Source organism: Heloderma suspectum, chromosome 4, assembly GCF_057233095.1.
Source record: "Heloderma suspectum isolate Gila_16-S chromosome 4, 16-S_ref, whole genome shotgun sequence".
NCBI classification, from domain to species: domain Eukaryota; kingdom Metazoa; phylum Chordata; class Lepidosauria; order Squamata; family Helodermatidae; genus Heloderma; species Heloderma suspectum.
The window spans coordinates 170,842,684-170,863,780 of NC_139461.1; the positions used below are offsets into that span (position 1 = coordinate 170,842,684).

At 44.3% G+C, this 21,097-nt stretch overlaps 1 protein-coding gene across 4 annotated transcripts in view; it reads left to right on the plus strand.

The window, feature by feature from the left end:
- Positions 1-21,097, plus strand: part of SOAT1 (sterol O-acyltransferase 1) — a 47,316-nt gene that overhangs the window by 15,057 nt on the left and 11,162 nt on the right. The window contains exons 1-11 of one of the 4 annotated variants that reach the window (XM_084851248.1): positions 2,247-2,388; positions 3,557-3,615; positions 7,336-7,478; positions 7,567-7,626; positions 8,581-8,688; positions 10,600-10,882; positions 11,961-12,039; positions 12,536-12,617; positions 14,923-14,968; positions 17,102-17,231; positions 19,366-19,463. In XM_084851248.1, the coding sequence (XP_084707374.1) occupies positions 3,583-3,615; positions 7,336-7,478; positions 7,567-7,626; positions 8,581-8,688; positions 10,600-10,882; positions 11,961-12,039; positions 12,536-12,617; positions 14,923-14,968; positions 17,102-17,231; positions 19,366-19,463 (1,062 nt within the window). In that variant the 5' untranslated portion in view covers positions 2,247-2,388; positions 3,557-3,582. Of the gene's footprint in view, positions 1-2,246; positions 2,389-3,556; positions 3,616-7,335; positions 7,479-7,566; positions 7,627-8,580; positions 8,689-10,599; positions 10,883-11,960; positions 12,040-12,535; positions 12,618-14,922; positions 14,969-17,101; positions 17,232-19,365; positions 19,464-21,097 lie in introns of those variants that run through there. The other 3 variants (XM_084851249.1, XM_084851246.1, XM_084851247.1) reach the window with 3 other exon arrangements.

Consider the following 21,097-nt stretch of genomic DNA (forward strand, 5'->3'; position numbering starts at 1 on the left):
GCTCTTGAGATCCTCTTTGCTTTCTGCCATTAGGGTGGTATCGCCTGCATATCGGAGGTTGTTGATAATTCTCCCAGCAATCTTAATTCCGACCTCTGATTCATCCAACCCGGCATTTCTCATGATGTACTCTGCATATAAGTTAAATAAGCAGGGTGACAATATGCAGCCTTGTCGTACTCCTTTCCCAATTTTGAACCAGTTGGTTGTTCCATGTCTGGTTCTGACTGTTGCTTCTTGACCCTCGTACAGGTTTCTCAGGAGACAGGTAAGGTGGTCTGGTACTCCCATCACTTTCAGAATTTGCCACAGTTTGTTGTGATCCACACAATCAAAGGCTTTAGCGTAGTCAATGAAGCAGAAATAGACATTTTTCTGGAATTCTCTTGCTTTCTCCATGATGCAGCGAATGTTGGCGATTTGATCTGCCTCTGCCTCTTCTAAACCCAGCTTGTACTTCCGGTAGTTCTCGGTTCACATACTGCTGAAGCCTAGCTTGTAGGATTTTGAGCATCACCTTGCTGGCATGTGAAATGAGCGCAATTGTGCGGTAGTTTGAACACTCTTTGGCGTTGCCCTTCTTTGGAATTGGAATGTAAACTGACCTTTTCCAGTCTTGTGGCCACTGTTGAGTGTTCCAGGTTTGTTGGCATGTTGAGTGCAGCACTTTAACAGCATCATCTTTTAGGATTTTAAATAGCTCAGCTGGAATACTGTCATCTCCGCTAGCTTTGTTGTTACTAATGCTTCCTAAGGCCCACTTGACTTCACTCTCTGGGATGTCCGGCTCAAGTTCAGTGACTGCACTATCATGGCTATGAGGGACATTCAGATCTTTCCTGTATAGTTCTTCTGTGTATTCTTGCCACCTCTTCTTAATCTCATCTGCTTCTGTTAGGTCCCTGCCTTCTTTGTCCTTTATCATGCCCGTCTTTGCACAATACATAAATGTAGCAAGTTTGTATGATTCCTTTTATTCTGTATAATTCTGCATTGGTTCATATTTTGCGTAACTTATTCTTGCTTTGCTAGTCTTGAAGGTGGGCAGTGATTGATACAGGGCACTGAAGCTCTGCTCACAACATGGAAATCTTATTCTGCGCTGTTTTTTTTTTTTTTTTTAATGTTTGTATTTTATGTCTTTAACACATTGTACACTGCCCAGAGAACTTAGGTTACTGGGTGGTTTAACAGTACAGAGAATAAAATGAAATTGAGTTGTCGGATGTCACTGGCCTCACGAGTGCTAGCCACAAGGGCTTACTCTCTTAAAAGACAAAACACAAATAGAGTTGTGATGCTTAGGAAGCTGAATCCGATGTCCTATATTCCAATCTGTTCCAGCCTTACCCAACCTGGCATCCTCCGGATGTGTTGGACTGCAACTCCTACCACCCTTAGCCAGCATAGCAAATGGCCGTGCTAGTTGGGGATGATGGTGGCTGCTGCATGTGGGCTGGGGGATGCTGGGAGTTTCAGTCCAACACACCTGGGGGGCACCAGGTTGGGGAAGGCTGGTCTGTTCTTTGCCCATTCATGGAATTGTAGCATATGGACAATTCTACACCTAATCGTGGGGAAAGAGGAAGGGACAAAATTGCACCAGAGTGGGGTTGTGGGAGGTAGCCTGTAATTCTATGTCTGCACTTCCAACTCTTAAGAGGTCTCCTCTGTTACATCTGCTTTTATGTTGCTCTTTGGAAACCCCTAAAGACTGGAATGTTCCATCCCGATCATCTATGTTAGCCATCCCCAGCCTGAGTTGGGAATTATGGGAGTTGTAGGCCAGCACATTTGGAGGGCACCAGGTTGACTCTTTATATGATGTAGGTGTGAGGGAAAGGGCAATTGTCAGTTAGAATAAATATTGCTTAGGCACCCCTAAACCTGTTAGTTGAGAATCTCTTGCTAAGTGCATGTAAACAAAGGAACAGTATTTTTATCTTGCTGTTCACCACTCCGAAATCTTTGACATGGAGCGGTATATAAATACTGTATATATATAAATAAATTGAGGGAGCTAGAATAGCACTGGCATGAATAAGTGATGATAGCAGCAGAGAAGGCTAGAAGAGATGTGGGCAGCCTTCTGCACCCCCTTCACGTTTAGCCAAACATGGAGACCTTGGACAGCCTGAAGGAGTTGCTAATGCTGCAAACATTTCCAAGAGCTGATATCTGTTATCACTTGTTCCTGTCCTAGCATCCAAGGTCCTATTAATAAATCCCAAGAGCAATTTGAAGGTGGTCTTTGCCATGGGATGCTAAATAGACCTTGCTACTCTTCCAAACAGGGAACACAACTACTGGAGCAAGTGGCTAGAACTGTTTGTATGTTAGCTGTGTAAGAGAGGCTGAGACAGCGGTGCCTTGAGAGGATTGCAGCAGGTTGCATGACACAGAATTCTTTCTCTGCATGGGGAAAAAATGTCAATTTTAATCCAGTTAATTCTGCAATTAGCGCACATTACTCTAAAGTGAGCATAACCTCATAGAGGTTTATATAGCTCACCTCCCTTGTTCAGGATGTAAACTTTGTGTGTGTGTGTGGGGGGGGGGGGGTTGGAATGATATACTTTCCCTCACCAGTCCTTTTGTAGGGAGGCGTGGGGAATTCTATAACAGGGACTGGGGGAAAGATTGGGAATAGCTTGATGAAATGCATCTTAGTGAGTGGGCCTTCAGGAAGATCAATCGATTTGCAATTCTGTTCTTTAGGGAAAATACAAACCTTGTAATACTATATTAATGCACTCTAACAACATTGCTATGTATTTGTGAATGATTATATATTCTGAGGCCTGGCTGACTTCTGGTGAGAAAAAAAAGACCTTTCTACTCCATGTTTTTAATGGGCAACTGTAACAAATGTGTTTCTGTTTTTAAAAATCAACTCTCTGTGCCTTTTACAGCTTAGTTTTCTCACATTATTGAATTTCTAATGCACCCCATCTTAGGTCTTGTTCTCACAAAGCCCAGACACCACTTGAGATTGCAAGAGGGGTGTTCACATGGTTGAATGTTCCTCCATATAGAAACACTTAAATTCTTCCACACAGAAAACTAGGATGTCAGGGAGAAGACTAAGCTAGAACATTTTCCCTTGACATATAGTCTCCCATATGGAGGGAATTTCATTTGTCCAGACATAGGTTTACCACCTCAGGGAGCACTAGGCCTTTAAAAGTATCTACAGTTTTAAAGCTTGCTTGTAAATAGCCACTTGTCTGGGGTGAGTAAGAATCCACTCCAGGCAGGGAAGCAGTTGTGAATTGGAAGAGAGCTGGATTTTTTGTTCTTCTTAGACCATTATAAATAGGGAGCAGATGACTGACACAGGTACGTCTGGACAGGTGGGTGAGTCAGTGTTTTTGTGGGCTTGTAACTTTTGTGGACTTACTTGCAGTGCTGATTTTAAAATAAATGTCTATCTTTTTTTTCTTGTTCTGTTTTCATACTTAATACTGGGCATAAGCCAGCTTTCCCCAGATTGGGGAAGGCTTGTATAAGTTGACTCCATTGAAGAAAATACAGTAATGATTTCTTTTTCTCTTAGGTCGAGTTGATGCTGATCATGGGATAATGAGGAAGACGCAGCTCATAGTGGAAGCTGAGGTAAACATATTTGAATGCTAGTTAATATGAATTGGCAAGGAAGAATCCCTAGGCAACACGAAGCCCTTCTCTACTGTATATGGGCCTGTGCTTAATATCAGCCTGTTACTTTCTCATAAAATTGGCCTGTTGCTGACATGACTTTAGATTGACAAAACTTGTCACTGACTTTCAGGTTGGTGCCCTTGATAGGAATCCAGACTCTAGAAATTTGGAGTCCCTGGGATGACAGCAAGGTTGTCTCAGATGATGAACGGGGTTGCTACACATTTTTATTGCCCATTAAGCAAAATGTTACATTGCAGAGTTGACTTGGATACAGAAGTCTGTCAGCGTTTTTATGTTGCTGTTTGTTTTTTACCTCCTCTTTCCTTGGAGGTCCACAAAATTTGGCTGGCCTTGGCGGTCACCAAGGCCAGCCAAAAATTTGTGATCACCAGGACCCTCCCCCGCCTCCAAGAGTAAAATCTCATCTCTGACCTTGTGATACACCTGCAAAACTCAACTTGAGGTTAGGGGCCATTACCTGTTTCCCTCCCTAGCCTGGATGTGGGTTTGGGAATCATTCCTGCATTAGCATCGCACTTTTGAGGTGCTCCAAGCACCGAGGAATGCAACACGGCAGGCACGAGCCTCTGCCCATCTCTTGAGCTTGGAGCTGAGGAGAGGGGTGGAAGAGATCGCAAAACAAGTAACAGTACCAATAGGGATCAGAAAAAACAGCTGTAAGGATGGAAACCAGAATCAAAAAAGGAACAGCTGCACCAGTTGAATTCACAACCCATTTTCACACAGGTCTTTATCAAGGAAACTGAAGAATATAAAATATACGATAAATGATATATAATGTACAGCAAAGCATTAAAAAAATATTTTACACGTTTCCCCCAAAATTATTAATATGAATGTTCCCTTGATAAAGACCTGTGTTGAAACGCCTTGGGAATTCAGTTGGTGCCGCTGTTTCTTTTTTGATTGTGGAGATCGCCCCAGCAGTTGTGTTGTGATTTGCAGGGGCTCGGATGGAAGGCCCGCAAAGCCCAGTGCAAGTGCTGGGATGGCGCCCTGCCTCTCTCCTCAGCTCCAAGCTCAAGAGAAGGGCTAGGACCTATATTGGTTGCATTTGTTCTTCTCGGGTGCTTGGAGTGTCTCAGAAGCACAGCACAACTGTGGGGAATGATACTCCACCTCCTCCCCAGCACCAAACATTTATTTAGGTTGTTTGTCCAATATATATCCCACCTTTCCCATACAAATGGTGCACAAGGGGGCTAGCAATAATAAAATACAAAATAACATGCGAAATTATAACCAAAACATAAAAGCAAATCAGTTAAGAATTATGGCTAGTAATGCTTGCTCTAGAAAGGATGGGATGCTCACCATGGCCAGCATGGCAAGTGGAATTGTGGATTCCTGATCTTCTTTCTTCAAGACGAAGTCTTCTGACTAACCTGATCAAGTTCAGCTGTGCCATCTGAGGTCTCTGTGTATATCCTTTCATGAGGCGGAACCCCATGGATGCAGATTGGCAATTTGAGGACCCCACACCAGGGACAGGAAACCTGTGGCCCTCTAGATGTTGCTGGACTGCAACTCCCATTGTCTCTCATCATTGGCCATGCTAGTTGGTGCTGATGGGAGTTGGAGTCCAACAACATCTGGTGGGCCATGCATTCCCCACCCCTGGACGTAGACCATAAGAATGTTCCGACACCCTTAATAATGTATCTTTTCTTATTGGCTAATAGCCGTGTGTATCCCATGAGGTAGCGTGGGCGCACCAGATGTTGTAACACTGTTAAAGCTAAATGGGTGTGGCCCTGATCAGTGTCTGTGTGGGAAGCCTCCTGGGAAGGAAGCCTCACATAAGCCTCTCCCAGTATTCCAAAGAGAAAATGGGATACAGCTAGAATAACTGTACACGCTATTGTTTTCCCCCTGTAGTGGGCAGATGCAGGAGAATGTTAAGCTTGTTCTAGGGCAACCTGCCCAACCTGGTACTCTCCAGATTTGTTGGACTACAGCTGCCATAATTCCCATGCTGGCTGAGAATTATGGGAGTTGTTGTTCAACTTATCCGGAGGGCACCAGGTTGGGGAAGAGTATTCTAGGGTACCATCCCAGTTCATGCAAGGTGACAATGAAGCCCAATGTGTCTGACCAACACGTCAACTGCCTGTGCACCCCAAAACATGCCCTAGAATCTTGGACAATGCACAGGAGTTCCACATCAGATACCAGTGTACGAAGGGTTCCCTGGGGGCAGTAACTTCTTCTAAATCTGTGAGGCAATGTTGTTGTTTGTACTGGTACTCTGCCGCAGGGAGAAAAAATGAGCTATGAAGTGAGCTACAAAGTCTCTTTGTAGGGCTATGTCTGCCACATGGGGAAGTACCAACAGTGGCCTCCCTACCCCAGGCAAATGCGAAAGGAGTGAAAGGGTTGCCGCTTACTGTGGGGAGCTGGATTCCGTTGTTCAGGAGGCACCCCTGTGTTCCCCTGCACAGCAGAAACTCTGCTGCCTGCCCTGCCTGCCCTTGTTTTGGGTTTTCTTATTTTTGCTCTTTTGGCATGATTCTGCATTTGTTGACTGCGTCAAGCCACAGTGGCAGATCGAACAGCTCTGTAGTCTTGAAAAAAAACCTGCCTTTTGTGAACATAGTGAGTGGAACAGGTCAGCCAGGAAACTTGAAGTTCCTGTTCTTGGTGGGGTTGCAAGCAAAAAGTTAAACATTAACCATCACAGCTTCTGTTTTTGAATAGCAATGGAAGTGCAAGATGACTCCATTCTGTTGTCATCGCCCCCCCCCGCCACATCAAAGCCGTGTTAGTGCCATACTCCTATGTGAATTTTTTTTGAACTGAATTTCTTTCAGTGTTCTTTTTTCCATCGGAGATATGCTAACTTTTGGAAATTCTGGAAGACCTTTTTATCTGAAGTAGGTCTTGCTGAACCAGAGAAGTGCTCGGGGTGGTGTGTGGTGTGTGTGTGTTTGATTCGTAATACAGCTGAACATTGTGAGCTGGACAAATTCTTTATTCTGAATTGGTTAATTATGGAACATCACTAATTGGGAGGGGAGAGAGGGAGTTGCAGGCTGGGGGCTTTGCTTCCTCAGTGAGCGGTGTGTGATGCTGAGTTTTGCAAAGCTGGAGGCAGAGAGACCTCACTCCTGTCATTATGATCAAAATTTCAAAGGCTCTTGTATGTTTGAATATATGGAGCTGCCTTGTCTGAATGAGACCAGTGATCCATATAGCTCAGAACCCAACCTGGCGCTCTCCAGATGTGTTGGACTACAGCTCCCTTAATCCCCAGACAGCATGCTGGCTGGGAATTATGGGAGCTGTAGTCCAGCATATCTCGAGAGTGCCTGGTTGGGGAAGGTTGGCTTACTGTATCTCTACCATAGTTCAACTTCTCACATGTAATGTCCGTTGACTGGAGATGCTAGGGCTCGTGCTGACGTATGAAGCATTTGCTCTGCCCCTGTGAGTCCTCTTTTTGACTGTGGTCAAATAATAGGCGGCCAGCTGGCAGCATATGAGGTGGCCTTGTGATCTTCTTTCAGATTTGGCATTTGTTCTTGGCACCATGTCGGGAAGCCAGCCTGGCATTTTAAGGCAAAGAGTATAGTGTGACTTTAGCAGGCAAATTCCAGGTGAGACCAGGCTTATGTGTTTCCTCTCTTCCCTCCCTTCCCCACATTTTGCCAGCAGTTGAAGCCAGCTTTCATGAAGGGGGTCGACAGTCACTTTACGGAATTTGTGAATGGCTTGATCGCAAAGTCTACGCTGCTGGAGCCCTCGCCACCCACCTTCCCAACCGCTCGTTCAGAGAAAGACGGCTCCAAGACCAAGTAGGTTGGTTCCTGGCTGAACCTACAGCAGAGTTGATTTCTTGTTACCTTAATTTTTTAAAATGCGGAATATCCTTTCTTTTCACAGAGGATCAAGAGCACCTCCAGAACACGGGAAAGTTTTTGTTGCTAGGAAGTCTCTCTTGGAGTGAGTATGTTTAATGAGCTTGTAGCTTCCATTGGTGCCCTTGCTAAAGTTAGTGTTGGCCTGGTCCACTGAGCGGGTGCCGCTAAAGCACACCAGTTCCTGTGGGTGCCGCTAAAGCACACCTGATGTTTGACTCTCCAGATACAGCATGCCACTCCTGCTTGAATTTTAGTTGAAAAATGTTGCAATGTTGTCCTTGCATTGGTAGCAGAGTTTTCTTCCTGGTTTTAAGATATACAATGTTTCAGGGACATGTCCCTGCAGCAGCCACACTCAGGGTCTCGAAAAACATAAAGATGTGCCTTCTTCTCACTCTGCTAGATAACAGTGTTATTGGTTATTATCCTGCTTGGTTCAGTTGAAGGTCCTGTCATATTATTATTACAGATATGCTGGGAGGGAAGGATTATTCTATAGGATGCTGGCTAGCATCTTTTATTGGCTTGGTGCTGTCCAGCACTAAAACTTCCAATACTTGTGGTTGGTTTGTACTTTCTTTGCCTTTCACCTGGATTTCTCTTTCTCTTTTTGGGCTTTCTCTTTCTCTGGGTTTTTTCTTTCTCTTTTGCCTTTCATCTGGGCTTTCTCTTTCCTTTTTAAAGAGGTGCATTTTTAATTTAGGTTTTGATAATAAAAGATAAAAAGACACCTAAATGTTACAAACCCAAATGTTTTGGCCTACAACTCCCACAAACCCCAGCTAGCATAGCCAGTGCTGAGGGGTGATGGGAGTTGTAGGCCAAAATATTGGTGGGGGAATGACCCACATCGCACATCCCTGCTCTAGTATTTCAGTAAAAACAACATAACACTTTAAGTGAAGCTTGTGCTACTTGCAGCAGTTCTCGTAAGATTACAGTGATGGGAATGTTGTGCGTGTGTGTCCTCTCCGCACTCGAAATGTCCTAATGTATAGTTATTCTCTCTCTCTCTCTCTCTCTCTCTCTCTCTCAGTGAGCTATTTGAAGTGGATCATATCCGGACCATCTATCACATGTTCATTGCTCTCCTCATCTTGTTTATCCTCAGCACACTTGTGGTAGACTTCATTGATGAAGGAAGGTAAGGATTAGCTGGGAGTTTTTTTAGTGCTGGACTTGGACGTTGTCCCACCTGAATCAATGATGCCTCATCCCTTCTAATTAAAATTTAAAAGCCTGAGCAGAGGAAGAAGTTGGAGGCAGGAAAATGATGTCACCATCCCACTTCCTGGCAATGTGCTGTTCCAAATGACTGCACTTCCTGGCAAGTTGTACATGGCCTCCAAAGGGATGAGCAGAAGCGGGGCTGGTGAAGCAGCTGATAAGAGGCCCATGGGGGCTTATTGCTTGTTACAACAGAGGTTGCAGGCACCAGCACAACTTCCACATATCATCACCCAGTGTTTGCTCTAGCTGTGCTAACAGCGAATTACTTACGCCCTACAACTCATAACAGTGCAATCCTGTGCATGTCTACTAGGAAGTAAGTCCCATTGGGTTCAGTGGGTCTTACTCTTAGGTAAGTGTGTGTAGTATTAGAGCTTAAATGTTGTTTGACTGCAGAGATTTCCCTGCACAGGAGACTACGTTGTATAGATTGTGCGCTGCGAGTGAGTAACCACTGTGCGCACAGAAGAAATGTCTCCTTGCATGTCCTCGGTGCTCTCCAAAAAAGATGCCAAAAGGCTGCCAACTGCCATATTGTTTGCTTGTACCCAATGAATGTTTACAGAAAAATAGCACTTCGTGTACCTTTCTGGCAACTTTGCCTCAAGAGGAGGCACTGCCAAATACCCCTTTCTGGCACATGGGCGGCGCTAATAAAAAATGCATTGTTTGTTTTGGCTGAACTAGAATATCCCCAGCAAGGATTGTATCAAAACAACTGCATTGGTCTCCCAGAATAAAAACACACACATACCAAGTGAGGGGTTACCTCTTATTATATCAACTAAAGATGAAAATGTTGGAAGTGTGTTTTTTTGTGTGTGGAATTCTTCACCATAACACGTCATATTTAGGGCACAATCCTGTGCATGTTTAGACAGAAGAAAGTCCTACAACTCCCAGCATTCCCCAGCCAGCATGGCTAACTGGAGAATGCTGGGAGTTCTAGGACTTCTTTCTGTCTAAACATGCATAGGATTGCGCCCTTAGTCTTTTTTCCATAGTCTGAGGAAAGGCTTTGACAAATGTTGCTGTGTATGTCCCTGCTTAGTATATAAAATAAACTCCTGCAATATTTTATAAAAGTCAGATGTTTGACTGTGACTTTGGCTAGTTTCAGCTGGTACGTCAATTTTTCTGCCATGGCTATTTGCCATGGCTCCCACTTAACTGGGAGTCAGTTCATTTTGAACCCATTGGGAATTACTTCTAAGTAAGTTTGCTTCAGATTGGCCTCTCAGTGTTTGTTTAAAATAACCAGCAGACATTCAGATGGGTGTTTGATTTGGTCAGTGAGAATCCAGGCTCTGTATGCAGAATCTCAGGCACAACCCTTCCAGTACTAACCTGAAGGCTCCAGAGCACCCAGTAACTATGGGCTGCTTCACATATGTATGCCACACAAAAACCCACGATTGCCGCAAGTGTGTGTTTGCTAGGGAGTTGCAGCCTATCCTAGATCTCTGGCAGGTGTACTGGGAGAATTCATGCATTTGTTGTTTCCACATTTTACATCAGCTTTCCTCAACCTGGTGCCTTCCAGGTGTGTTGAGTTACAACTCCCATAACTCCTGCTGGCTGGGAATTATGGGAGTTGTAGTCCATCACATCTGGAGGTCACCAGGTTGGGGAAGGCTGCTTTATTACAAAAACATTTAAATGTCTGTCTGTCTTAGAGTATATATACTTTTAAAAAAACAGTGTGTGAAATGACACTTTTGGCACAGGATTCAATAGCTGTTACTGATTTCACCTGGCAAAACTTATTTTATCCAAGTGAACAAGGCTCCTTTAACTTCTGTGTTTTGTTTGCATCTCTTTTAAGGCTAGTGTTAGAGTTTGATCTCCTGGTCTACTCTTTTGGCAAATTTTCCATCGTTGCTCCTACTTGGCTTTGCATGTTCCTGTCCACGCTGGTTGTGCCCTATGGCCTCTTTGTCCAGTGGGCCAAGGGCTACCATGGTTCCTCCCACAAGACCATCCACTCCTTCTTCTTTGGGGCTGTCTTCATGATCTTCCAGACCGTTTGGCTTGGATTTGGGCCAACCTACATTGCATTGGCCTATGATGTAGCACCAGCCTCTCGTTTCATCATTATACTTGAGCAGGTGGGTTTTAGTACCCAAAAGGAAGCATCTCAGGAGGTGGGAGATGAGGGCTTTTTTCACATTATGATATAAGCCAATATTTTCAGAGATGTATGTAATAATTACAGTAAAAACAAGTAACTCTTTGATTGTGAGAGCCAGTTCCTTGCGTACATAGACAGATAACGTTGTCTACCTTTTCTCAACCATTTTAGAAAGCTTTAATTAGCAAAATGCCGCTTCTTAATTCCTGGGTTTATGACTTTAGCTAATCTGTCATTCAGTATGTATGCTGGGCTTTTACATCTGTTTGTTGTGGGGAATAACCAGGTTTTGCTTTATTTTTATGAGGCTAAAAGTGTGAGGATCTTTGGAATGGGCCGATGCAGTAAGAAAGCACCATAATTATTAAGGCCTAGCAGATCAGAAATTACTGAATCCTTGTCAGCCACTCCCCAGGGATTTTGGCCAGGGCTGTTTATTTCTCCTTTTGAGGCACTGGGGTAGATGATGGTACCCATAGAGCTGTTAAGACAGTGCAGTCTGCTCAGCTGGTTTCCTGCCATAGCCTTGCCCAGGTATACTTTCTGTACTTCCCAGTGTGCGCTTCACCACCCAGCAAGAAGCAAAAGCTGGTTGCTTGTAGATGCTCTCTTAGTTCCCAAACTATCTCTTAAAACAGTTTATCTTTTCTTCCTTCACCGTATATCTACACAGGTGAAGCAGTTGCACAAACTATTCACTTTCTGTTAACATCAGTTGGAAGATGTCAATCAAATAGCTTACTGTCTGAGATTATTAGAGCCTCATGTGGCACAGAGTGGTAGGCGGCAGTATTGCAACCGAAACTCTCCCCACGACTTGAGTTCGATCCCAGCGGAAGCTGGGTCCCAGGTAGCCGGCTCAGGTCGACTGGGGAAGGCAATGGCAAACCACCAGATGCAAAGAGAGTAACTGGAAAACGTTTAGTTTAAGGAATTGCCAAAGAAATCCATGAGAGAGAAGTTGCACCTTACTTTGTTTGCTTGAGCTGTTTCTAAAGCCATTCTCTGGAAGATGCCAAATAGACCTCACCTGTCTTTCCAACTCCTTCCTGCAGGTGCGTCTGGTGATGAAAGCCCACTCTTTCATCAGGGAGAATGTTCCTCGAATAGTCTCCTTTACTGTGCACAAGTCAAGTGAGTAGCCTTGTCCTGCTGGAATTCTGTAGCTGTGGGGATGAAGACTTCCTGCCTTTTTGCTGTTCTCCTTGTCCCACAAGATTTTCGGGGAACACTGATTGGAGTAAGAGTGCACTACTTGCATTGGATAGAAAAGAATCCTAAATTTAGATTCCACACAAGTCTCAGCTGATTTATTAATGCAGTAAGGGAGTGTGGGTTTGCTTGTTTTTGCTCTGACTGTAGGTTGTTTGATTTTTAATATGGGAAGATCTAGAGGACAGAGTTGTCATAGACATTTCAGATGGTCTTGGTTGCTTAAAAAAAATTGTAGGATGATCTTATTGTAAGGATAAGAACAGTGAACCAAAAAGTTGTGGGAATATCTATTTCTAAACTGAAACCATTAAAAATAACCAGATAGTCATAGGAAATGGAACAAAAATTATAGGTTGACTTTCTAGTGTGTGGTATGCTCTAGTACTAAATGATTCTCTTACCTCTGCTTTTTCAGACTCTCTTCAACTTCCTAAAATTTCCCAGTACTTGTATTTCCTCTTTGCTCCCACCCTTATTTACAGAGATGACTATCCCAGGTAATGTCAATATGAATAACCGTCCATGTAGCAGTTTAATTCCCTCTTCAGCAGAGTTAAATATTTTGTTTTACTGGTGCATTTCTTTATATTGATGGCAATGTTTCAACAAGGGTACAGCTAGGAATTCCTCTTCACCTACACAATGGATATCTAACCCTCTGAGGGCCTGGCTACACATTACACTCACCATGGGAGAGCATGGTGAAGCATTCAGAGCATGGAGCTCTGAAGCCTCCCGCCACCAGCAGGAAGAGAGAGCTGGAGGGGACAAAAATTGCACCCAGCAGAGGAGGAGCCCGCTAGCTTGCTTTCCTAGTCTATTTGTCATCTTCCCCTTTATCTCTCCTCTTGGCAGCTAATTTTCCCTAGGAGATGGGAGGGGTAGGAGCAGGGAAAAGGTCAACAGGCTCAGCTCTCACCTGGCAGAGGTTGCTCTCCCTTGGTGAATGCAATGTGTAGCCAGGCTACAAATCTGACTCGTTGATTAACTGTATTTCAGTTTGCAGCTCTTCCTGCTTTGTGAAGTAGATGTGTTAAGGAAATTCAAACAATTGCATTGTAACCCAATGCATATTTACTCAGAAGTAAGTCCAACTCTGTTTGATGGGGTTTACTCCCAGATGAATAGGCATAGGGTAGCAGCCTTCAAGCCAATTCTGATAAAGATATTGGCAGCCTTGTGCCGCTGCAGCTGTGAGCAGTCTGTTCATGAGAGCAGCAAAGTGACGCGAAATTTCCTGCTCCCTTCATCCACTGGAAAAATTACAATTTGCAATTTCAGTTCACAAAAGGGAGCCAATGATTGCGTGTGTGAGTCGCTCCCACAGTAGTCCAACTTCAAATAGACCATACACTCAGGATCAGTGTTTTTGTGGAAGCCTGTTTCAGATGTCTTTCCTGAACCAACTTTGAAGAAGTATGAGGGACAGTACTGACAGAAGACTGTACCCTTTCAGAATGCAAGGGAGGGGGAAATATATTTTTGAAAATCTCCCCTATGTCAAAAGGGGAATCCTGTGTTTGAATACCCCCTCATGTGTAAAGCGCTGAACATCAAGAAGAATGCTTGATGTTCCTCTGATGTGGTAGATTTCCACATGCAGGGGCTTTTTGACAGAAGGTCACCTTCAAATGCAAAGTTCCACCCTCTTCTTTTCTGAAGTTGTTTAGTTCCACAAGGGCTGTACCACATGGCTTTCCTAATATTTGAATTGGCTATAAGTTTGGTAGAACGATGGATACCGAGGACTAGGCGCTTTTTCATAATGGATGAGAGTGGTAAAGTGTAGCACAACTTGTAGTTGTTCCAGTGTCGAGTTGATATTAGGGATGCTGGAAAAATTCTAGATGGATTAAAATGAGCTCGGATTTCTAAGACGCCAACGTGCAGAATCCTCTGTGGAGCAACCCCCTCAGGCTGTGCGGAGTCCATGGACTTTCAGATGATCTTTTTTTACTTTCCCAGAATTTATGTATATAAATTCCTAGAAAAAAATGTAACTTTCTGCTGAGAAAATGTTGAATGGAATGGGGATGATACACTAAATGTTACGTACTGAGGTAAATTATGTAAATACTTAAGTAAATAGTTACGTAAATATTTATGTAAGTATTTCTGTATTTTTCTGCATGCCGAAAAAAATTCACATCCACCTGTGGGCGGATGATGGAACAAAAAGCACCTGATAATCTGTGAAACACAGACAGAGTGGATTTTACAGAGTCCGTACATCCCTAGTTGATATAATAATTTCCTTTGTGCCTGAGACAGGGTGGTACCATCATTTTGCTTATAGCCATGAGACTTGCCAATCCTTAGAGCAGCTGGTTTGACTGCATGCCCAAATTTTATAATAGGGAGCATAACACGTGCTGTGTCTGACCATTTTGGCCTCAGGGATGTTTTAATCCTTACATTTGTGGTGGTCATTTTTTTTAAAATGTGCAAGTTCTATGTTATAGAGTTCCCTATCTGTTTCAGGACTTCTTCCACATCCCCAGTCTATATATCCCTGCTGCCCTCACTTAATAATTTCCTTCCTTCCCATTAAAAAAAAAATCCTAATAATGATGATGATGAAACAATCCAGTCCAAAATAAAGCATGCAACTTGAGCAATGTCATACAAACCAAACAGACTTGCCTACATCAAATATTTGGGTAGTGTCTTGTCAGACTGTGTTTGCTGCAGACTGGCTGCTCTGTCTAGGAGTACCTTAGTAAAACTCTCAAAATAGGTTTCAGCTGACACCAAGGAGGCTGCTGCTTCTGGTGTAAAACTGTGGTCTCGTCTTCTCTGCAGGACTCCCACAACGAGATGGAGCTATGTAGCTACCAAGTTTGCACAGGTTAGTGATTTTTTCCTGGAAATCCTGTGTTTCTCCAGATAAGTCCTACGTTTTCCAATGTGGAATATAGAAGAGCCTTGCAAATCTAGAAATGCTACTAGCCCATAACAACATTCACTAGCACACACACCCTCCTCATATCTATATCAGTTTAAATTAGCGTAGTCTAAGCTAGAACCAATACTTGTAAAGCTTCTATATCTGGTCACCTTGCTTACTCTCTCCAGGTGAGTGGCTGTTACAAACCTGATGGAAGATGTTGGTAACAAAATGATTCATTCATTTGAGAGCACAGTCCTATGCATATTTAGACAGAAAAACTCCTACAATTCCCAGCATTCCTTGGCCAGCATGGCTACGTGGGGCATGCTGGGAGTTGGAGGATTTCTTTCTGCCTAAACACACACAGGAATTCACCCTGAATCTGTTTCTTGGCTCTTCAAGCATTCAGTGTCAAATGTTCTCTGCAATGGAAAAAATACACAGTGCCTGATAATCCTTGAATTTACCCTTGTGCTCAAAGCATCCTGTCAGTTTTTGGTCACTGAATGAATAGATATTGATTGTCACTAGCTCCAAAGTCTTGACAAAATGCATATGTGCATAATATAATGAACAAAACTGGCCAGCTTTTCTGGAGATAGGAAGCAATTGTAGTGAATGACCACCCTTCTTAATCCAACTTTTACGCAACATCTGCATAGCAATCTTTCAGTTCAGATTCCACAAACATTTTCCTAACTTTAGTGGCAACTGTTACAAGCAATGCAACATTGTACATTCAGTAATTTGCACAGTCAAGCCAATTTCAAGCATTGTGATATTCCTAAGAAACGGAGTCTTCCCCAAGGCTGGTTCTAGCTCTGTAGTGAAGTTGATCTTCAGCACATGAGGTTTAAAGCAGGGGTGGGCAGCTTGTGGCCCTCCAGATGTTTTGGCCTACAACTCCGCATCATCTCACCATTGACTATGCTGGCTCGGGCTGATGGGAGATGTAGGCCAAAACACCTGGAGGGCCACAAGTTGCCCAGCTCTGGTTTAAAAATAATATTGGTAGATAGTCTGTTAAGCCATCCTTCCCATAGTTTCCTTCTGTTTTTAGTCTGAAAATGAGGCTACTGCTGGGACAGCAGCCCTGGACTCCATCACATATAAACACACTTAATATGTGAGCTGACCCATTCGTGTGTAGAGTTAGCATGCCAACAATGCACCTGCCCGGGCCACCATTTACTGGCATGCTAACTCTATACAGCACGCTTAGCAATTGTATTTATACATGGTGGAGCCCACATGGAATGCTTGTGCAGACCAGCACTTAACCTGTGGCCACCCTGGCTTCTATTTTGGCTCTGACCATTGCACATTCTGAAGCTTCCTCAGAGTTGGTCCTAGGAGATTGTAGGCCAACGCAGAGAAGGAATTTGCTGCTGGGCTTTTCTCACCTTTAGTGGCAAATTGTCTCTTCTCCTCTCAACCCTTAGGGTTAATTAGCTGCTTAAAGGAACAATACAATGAGCAGAGAAGCAGCTGATGGGAAAAGCGGGACAGCTGTCTCTGCTTCCTTGTGTGTTTGCCCCTTGACTCCTTCCAGCTGCCTCTGCTTATCTCCCAGGGAGTGTTGGAATTTTCAACAGGCGGAGTTTGGGTTACACCAGGCTGCTATTAACATGATGACTGTAACTGTAGGTAGGCTCTGAATGAGGTGATGGCTGTTGTAGAAGTACTGACACTGTTTTCCGACTGTAGTCTAGATCTGTAGATGTTAGCAGCTGGGATGACACTGTCATTTTTCTCTCATGTTACTTCCTTTTCAGTGCAGCTTTAGGCTCTGAATGAGGTGATGGCTGTTGTAGAAGTACTGACACTGTTTTCCGACTGTAGTCTAGATCTGTAGATGTTAGCAGCTGGGATGACACTGTCATTTTTCTCTCATGTTACTTCCTTTTCAGTGCAGCTTTAGGCTCTGAATGAGGTGATGGCTGTTGTAGAAGTACTGACACTGTTTTCTGACTGTAGTCTAGATCTGTAGATGTTAGCAGCTGGGATGACACTGTCATTTTTCTCTCACATTACTTCCTTTTCAGTGCAGCTTTTTATAATCAGCTGATTATTATCTTCCCTCTGGTTCAGATACTAGGTTCACTCTTCTATGCTTACTACATCTTTGTGAGACTCTGTATTCCTACGTACCGGAACTATAGTCGGGAGCACTTCAACCTACGGGGTCTGGTCCTTTGCATCTTCAACTCCATTCTTCCAGGCGAGTACTTCTGTGTAGCAACCTGTGCCTGCTTTAATCTGGATCTTTTGAAAACAATGCAGTCACAGTTGTCATAGCGATAACAATTGACAGAGCATGGTCTGGTAGATAAGTGTTGCACTACAAACTTGGTTCAGAGCCAAGCTCTGCAATCCACCAGATTTTATACCCATTCCTAGGAGAATAATAGGTATTTTTTAAGCTGTTCCCCAAGAACACACATTGACGCAGTTTGCATGTAATGACCAACCGTGGGTTGATTGATTTATTAATTAACTAACTAACTAACCCATGGTTAGTCGGGGCCATGTGGGAGCAAGTGTGCGGCTTCCGCTTTGCATCTGATTTAGAAAGTAACCCAGGAACGCCCTGTTCCTGGGTTGCTCGGCATGACATGCTGGATCTGAAACTCTGGGTTGTTGAGCGGGAAACAACCCAGAGTTTTAACCCATGGTTTGCTGTTGGGTTAAAATTCTGGGTTGTTTCCCCCTCAACAACCTAGAGTTATGGGTTTGCACATCACGTTGAACAACCCAGGAACATCCTGTTGTTTAACCCATGGGTTGTCAGGGCTGCATAGGAGTGAGCCTCCTGCCTGCTCACCACTTCCGGCCAGGAGGCTCACTCACATACAGCACAACAACCCATGGTTTAAACAAGCCTGGAGGGGTTGATCATTGGAGACACCGTATTACGTATTGGACCGCCTGGAGGGGTTGGGCATTGGAGACACCATATTACGGTGGTTCCAGACCTTCCTCTCTGGTAGGTACCAGAGGGTAGTGCTGGGAGGCGAGGTTTCGGACCCATGGCTGCTCACTTGTGGGGTGCCACAGGGTTCCGTCCTCTCCCCGATGCTATTAAGATCTATGTGAAGCCGCTGGGGGCTACCATCAGGAGGTTTGGGGTGCGGTGTCATCAATATGCAAACGACACGCAGTTCTACGTCTCGTTCAAATCTTCACCAGGGTTGGCTGTAGAATCCCTGTCTAAATGTCTGGAGATGGTGAGTGGCTGGATGGGGAGGAATAAGCTGAAGCTGAACCCTGACAAGACCGAGGTACTTTTGGTGGGAGACAAGATGGGGTTGGGAGATGTTGACCTGGTGTTGAATGGGGTACGGCTACCTTTGAAAGACCAGGTCTGCAGCCTGGGGGTCATTTTAGACTCCCAGCTGTCCATGGAGGCTCAGGTGTCAGCTGTGAGCCAGACAGCGCTGTACCAGCTTCATCTGATACGGCGGCTGTGCCCCTACCTTCCCGACCATCTGCTCCCATCGGTAGTACATGCCCTGGTCTCCTCTTGTCTAGACTACTGTAATGTGCTCTACGTGGGGTTACCCTTGAAGACGGTTCAGAAGCTGCAGCTGGTACAGAACGCAGTGGCTGTCCTGATTAAAGGCCGCCGGCGGTGTGATCACATCACTCCAGTGCTGAAGGAGTTGCACTGGTTACCAGTTGTTTTCCGGGCCAAATTCAAGGTGTTGGTTTTGACCTTTAAAACCCTATATGGTTCCAGCCCAGCCTATCTTAAGGAGCGCCTCCAGCAACACCAGACAGGCCACTGAACAAAATCAGCCTCGGATGGCCTTCTCTCTGTCCCATCAGCTAGGGCAGCTAGGCTGGTGAGGACGTGGGAGAGGGCCTTCTCTGTGGTGGCCCCCTAGGGAACTCTGCCATGCCCGCCTCTTTAATGAGCTTCCGCCACACATTGAAAACTTGGTTGTTCAGGCAGGCATTTGGGGTGGGCTAGGGAAATTTTAGAAAATGATGTTTTAATGTGTAATTTTATTGTTTTTAAACTGATTGTATTATTGTACATCACCCAGAGTGGCCGGGACCAGCCAGATGGGCGATTAAGAAATTTAATAAATAAGTAAGCCGTGGGTTGTCTGTATGTGCAAACTGGGTCTTTGTAGCATGCTCCTTAATAATATTGGTCAATATTTTACAGTATCCTCATGGCTGTTCTCAGGATATTTTCAAACCAAAGAAGGCCCAGTTCTGCTTCATCCATCACTGTTATTTGTCTTGACCTGGGGATACAAGTACAGATTTTCACCTTCCTGTCAGTGCAACAAATGGTTGTAATGAATTAAATTGGGCTTATATATTTTTTCTTTACTGTTTCCCAGGTGTTTTGATTCTATTGCTGGTCTTTTTTGCATTCCTTCACTGCTGGCTTAATGCTTTTGCTGAGATGCTGCGCTTTGCTGACAGAATGTTCTATAAGGTAATCGATGTGCAAGGCCCATCATCTGACGTTCTTTTGGGGAATATTCATTTGCAGTTTTATAGCAAAAGAGTGGAGGGGGATGCCATGCAGTGCCCCTTTGATGGAAATGTTAAGTGAATATATGTCAGTTTGCCATATTTGAAGTCTGCTCCCCAGAGCAACACCAGTCCTGCATACTTTGAGGCATCTGTGCAGTCCTCCCTTTACCATCAGATCTTGGGTGAAGGGGGACCTGTGGCTATGTATGTTACTGCTGAGTTTGTTGGTCGCTTGCATCTGGTTGCTAAGTTGCTTTTTAGTATTTTAGGCTAGCTGTTTCTGTGACTTAAAACAAAAACGTAACCTGCTTTGGGGCATGGTTTCATGGAAGAGTGCCCGTTTTATAAAGTGGGAGAAAGGCTTTGCAGCACTTGGTTAGGGCTGACAAGTCCTGGAGCCTTTGACTGTCTGCATTCCAGGTGATCCTACAGAGGCTGCTTCTGAACCGGCTGCTTCCGCTCTAGGCCATTAATGATCGGCTTGTGCAGCCTAGAGGACAAGGATGGAACTGGCTTCTGAACTTCAGCGGCCTTCTATATTTTAGTTTTATGAGTCTGTTTTGCAGGGGTGGTTCACAGACAAAGATCTCAGTGTCCTTACAGGAAGGCTGGCAACTTGTGGCCCTCCAGATGTCATTGGATTGCAATTTCCATCGTCCTATACCACTGGCTATCGTGGCTAGGGCTGCTGGGAATTGCAGTCTAACAGGGCCACGTGTTGCCCACCCCTGATGCAAGGAAAAGTGTTGCATTAGAATTGTCTCAAACGGTGTTGGATTTAAGCCTTGGAGACTGGGGTACAAATGTTAGCGCACAAGAGATGGGGTGGGGGGTTGTTGGGGAAAGTGATCTGAGCAGGTGTTGCTTGCAAGTTTGCCTCTAGATGTGGATTAGAGTAGGTTAGGAATATACGTTGTAGTGTGTTACCAACCGGCCCATCACTGAGGTAATCGGAGGGCTTGCTCCTGGTGGTTCCGTGTGGACCTATGGCGCGATTGGAGTCCACCAGCAGAAGAGCCTTCAGCGTGGTGGCCCCCTTTCTCTGGAGGTCAGGCAGGCACCAACACTGTGTTGTTCCCAGCACCTCCTGAAAACAGCACTGTTCCCGGAGGCATTCCTTGCTTGACCAGTTGACCAGATGCAGTTTTTATTGGCATTGTGTTTTTAAACAAGTATAATTTTAATGTGGTGTTTTAATCTTTTTGTTATTTTACTATTTTATTGTTTGTGTTCACTGCTCCGAAATCTGTTCTAGATATTGAACGGTATATAGATATTGTAAATGAATAGTGTGCTCTTGACATGAACAGATGTACAGTCATGTGAAAAAGAAAGTACACCCTCTTTGAGCTCTATGGTTTTACGTATCAGGACATAATAAAAATCCTTAGCAGGTCTTAAAATTAGGTAAATACAACCTCAGATGAACAACAACACATGACATATTACACCGTGTCATTTATTTTACAGAAATAAAGTCAAAATGGAGAAGCCATGTGTGAAAAACTAAGTACACCTTATGATTCGATAGCTTGTAAAACCACCTTTAGCAGCAATAACTTGAAGTAATCGTTTTCTATATGACTTTATCAG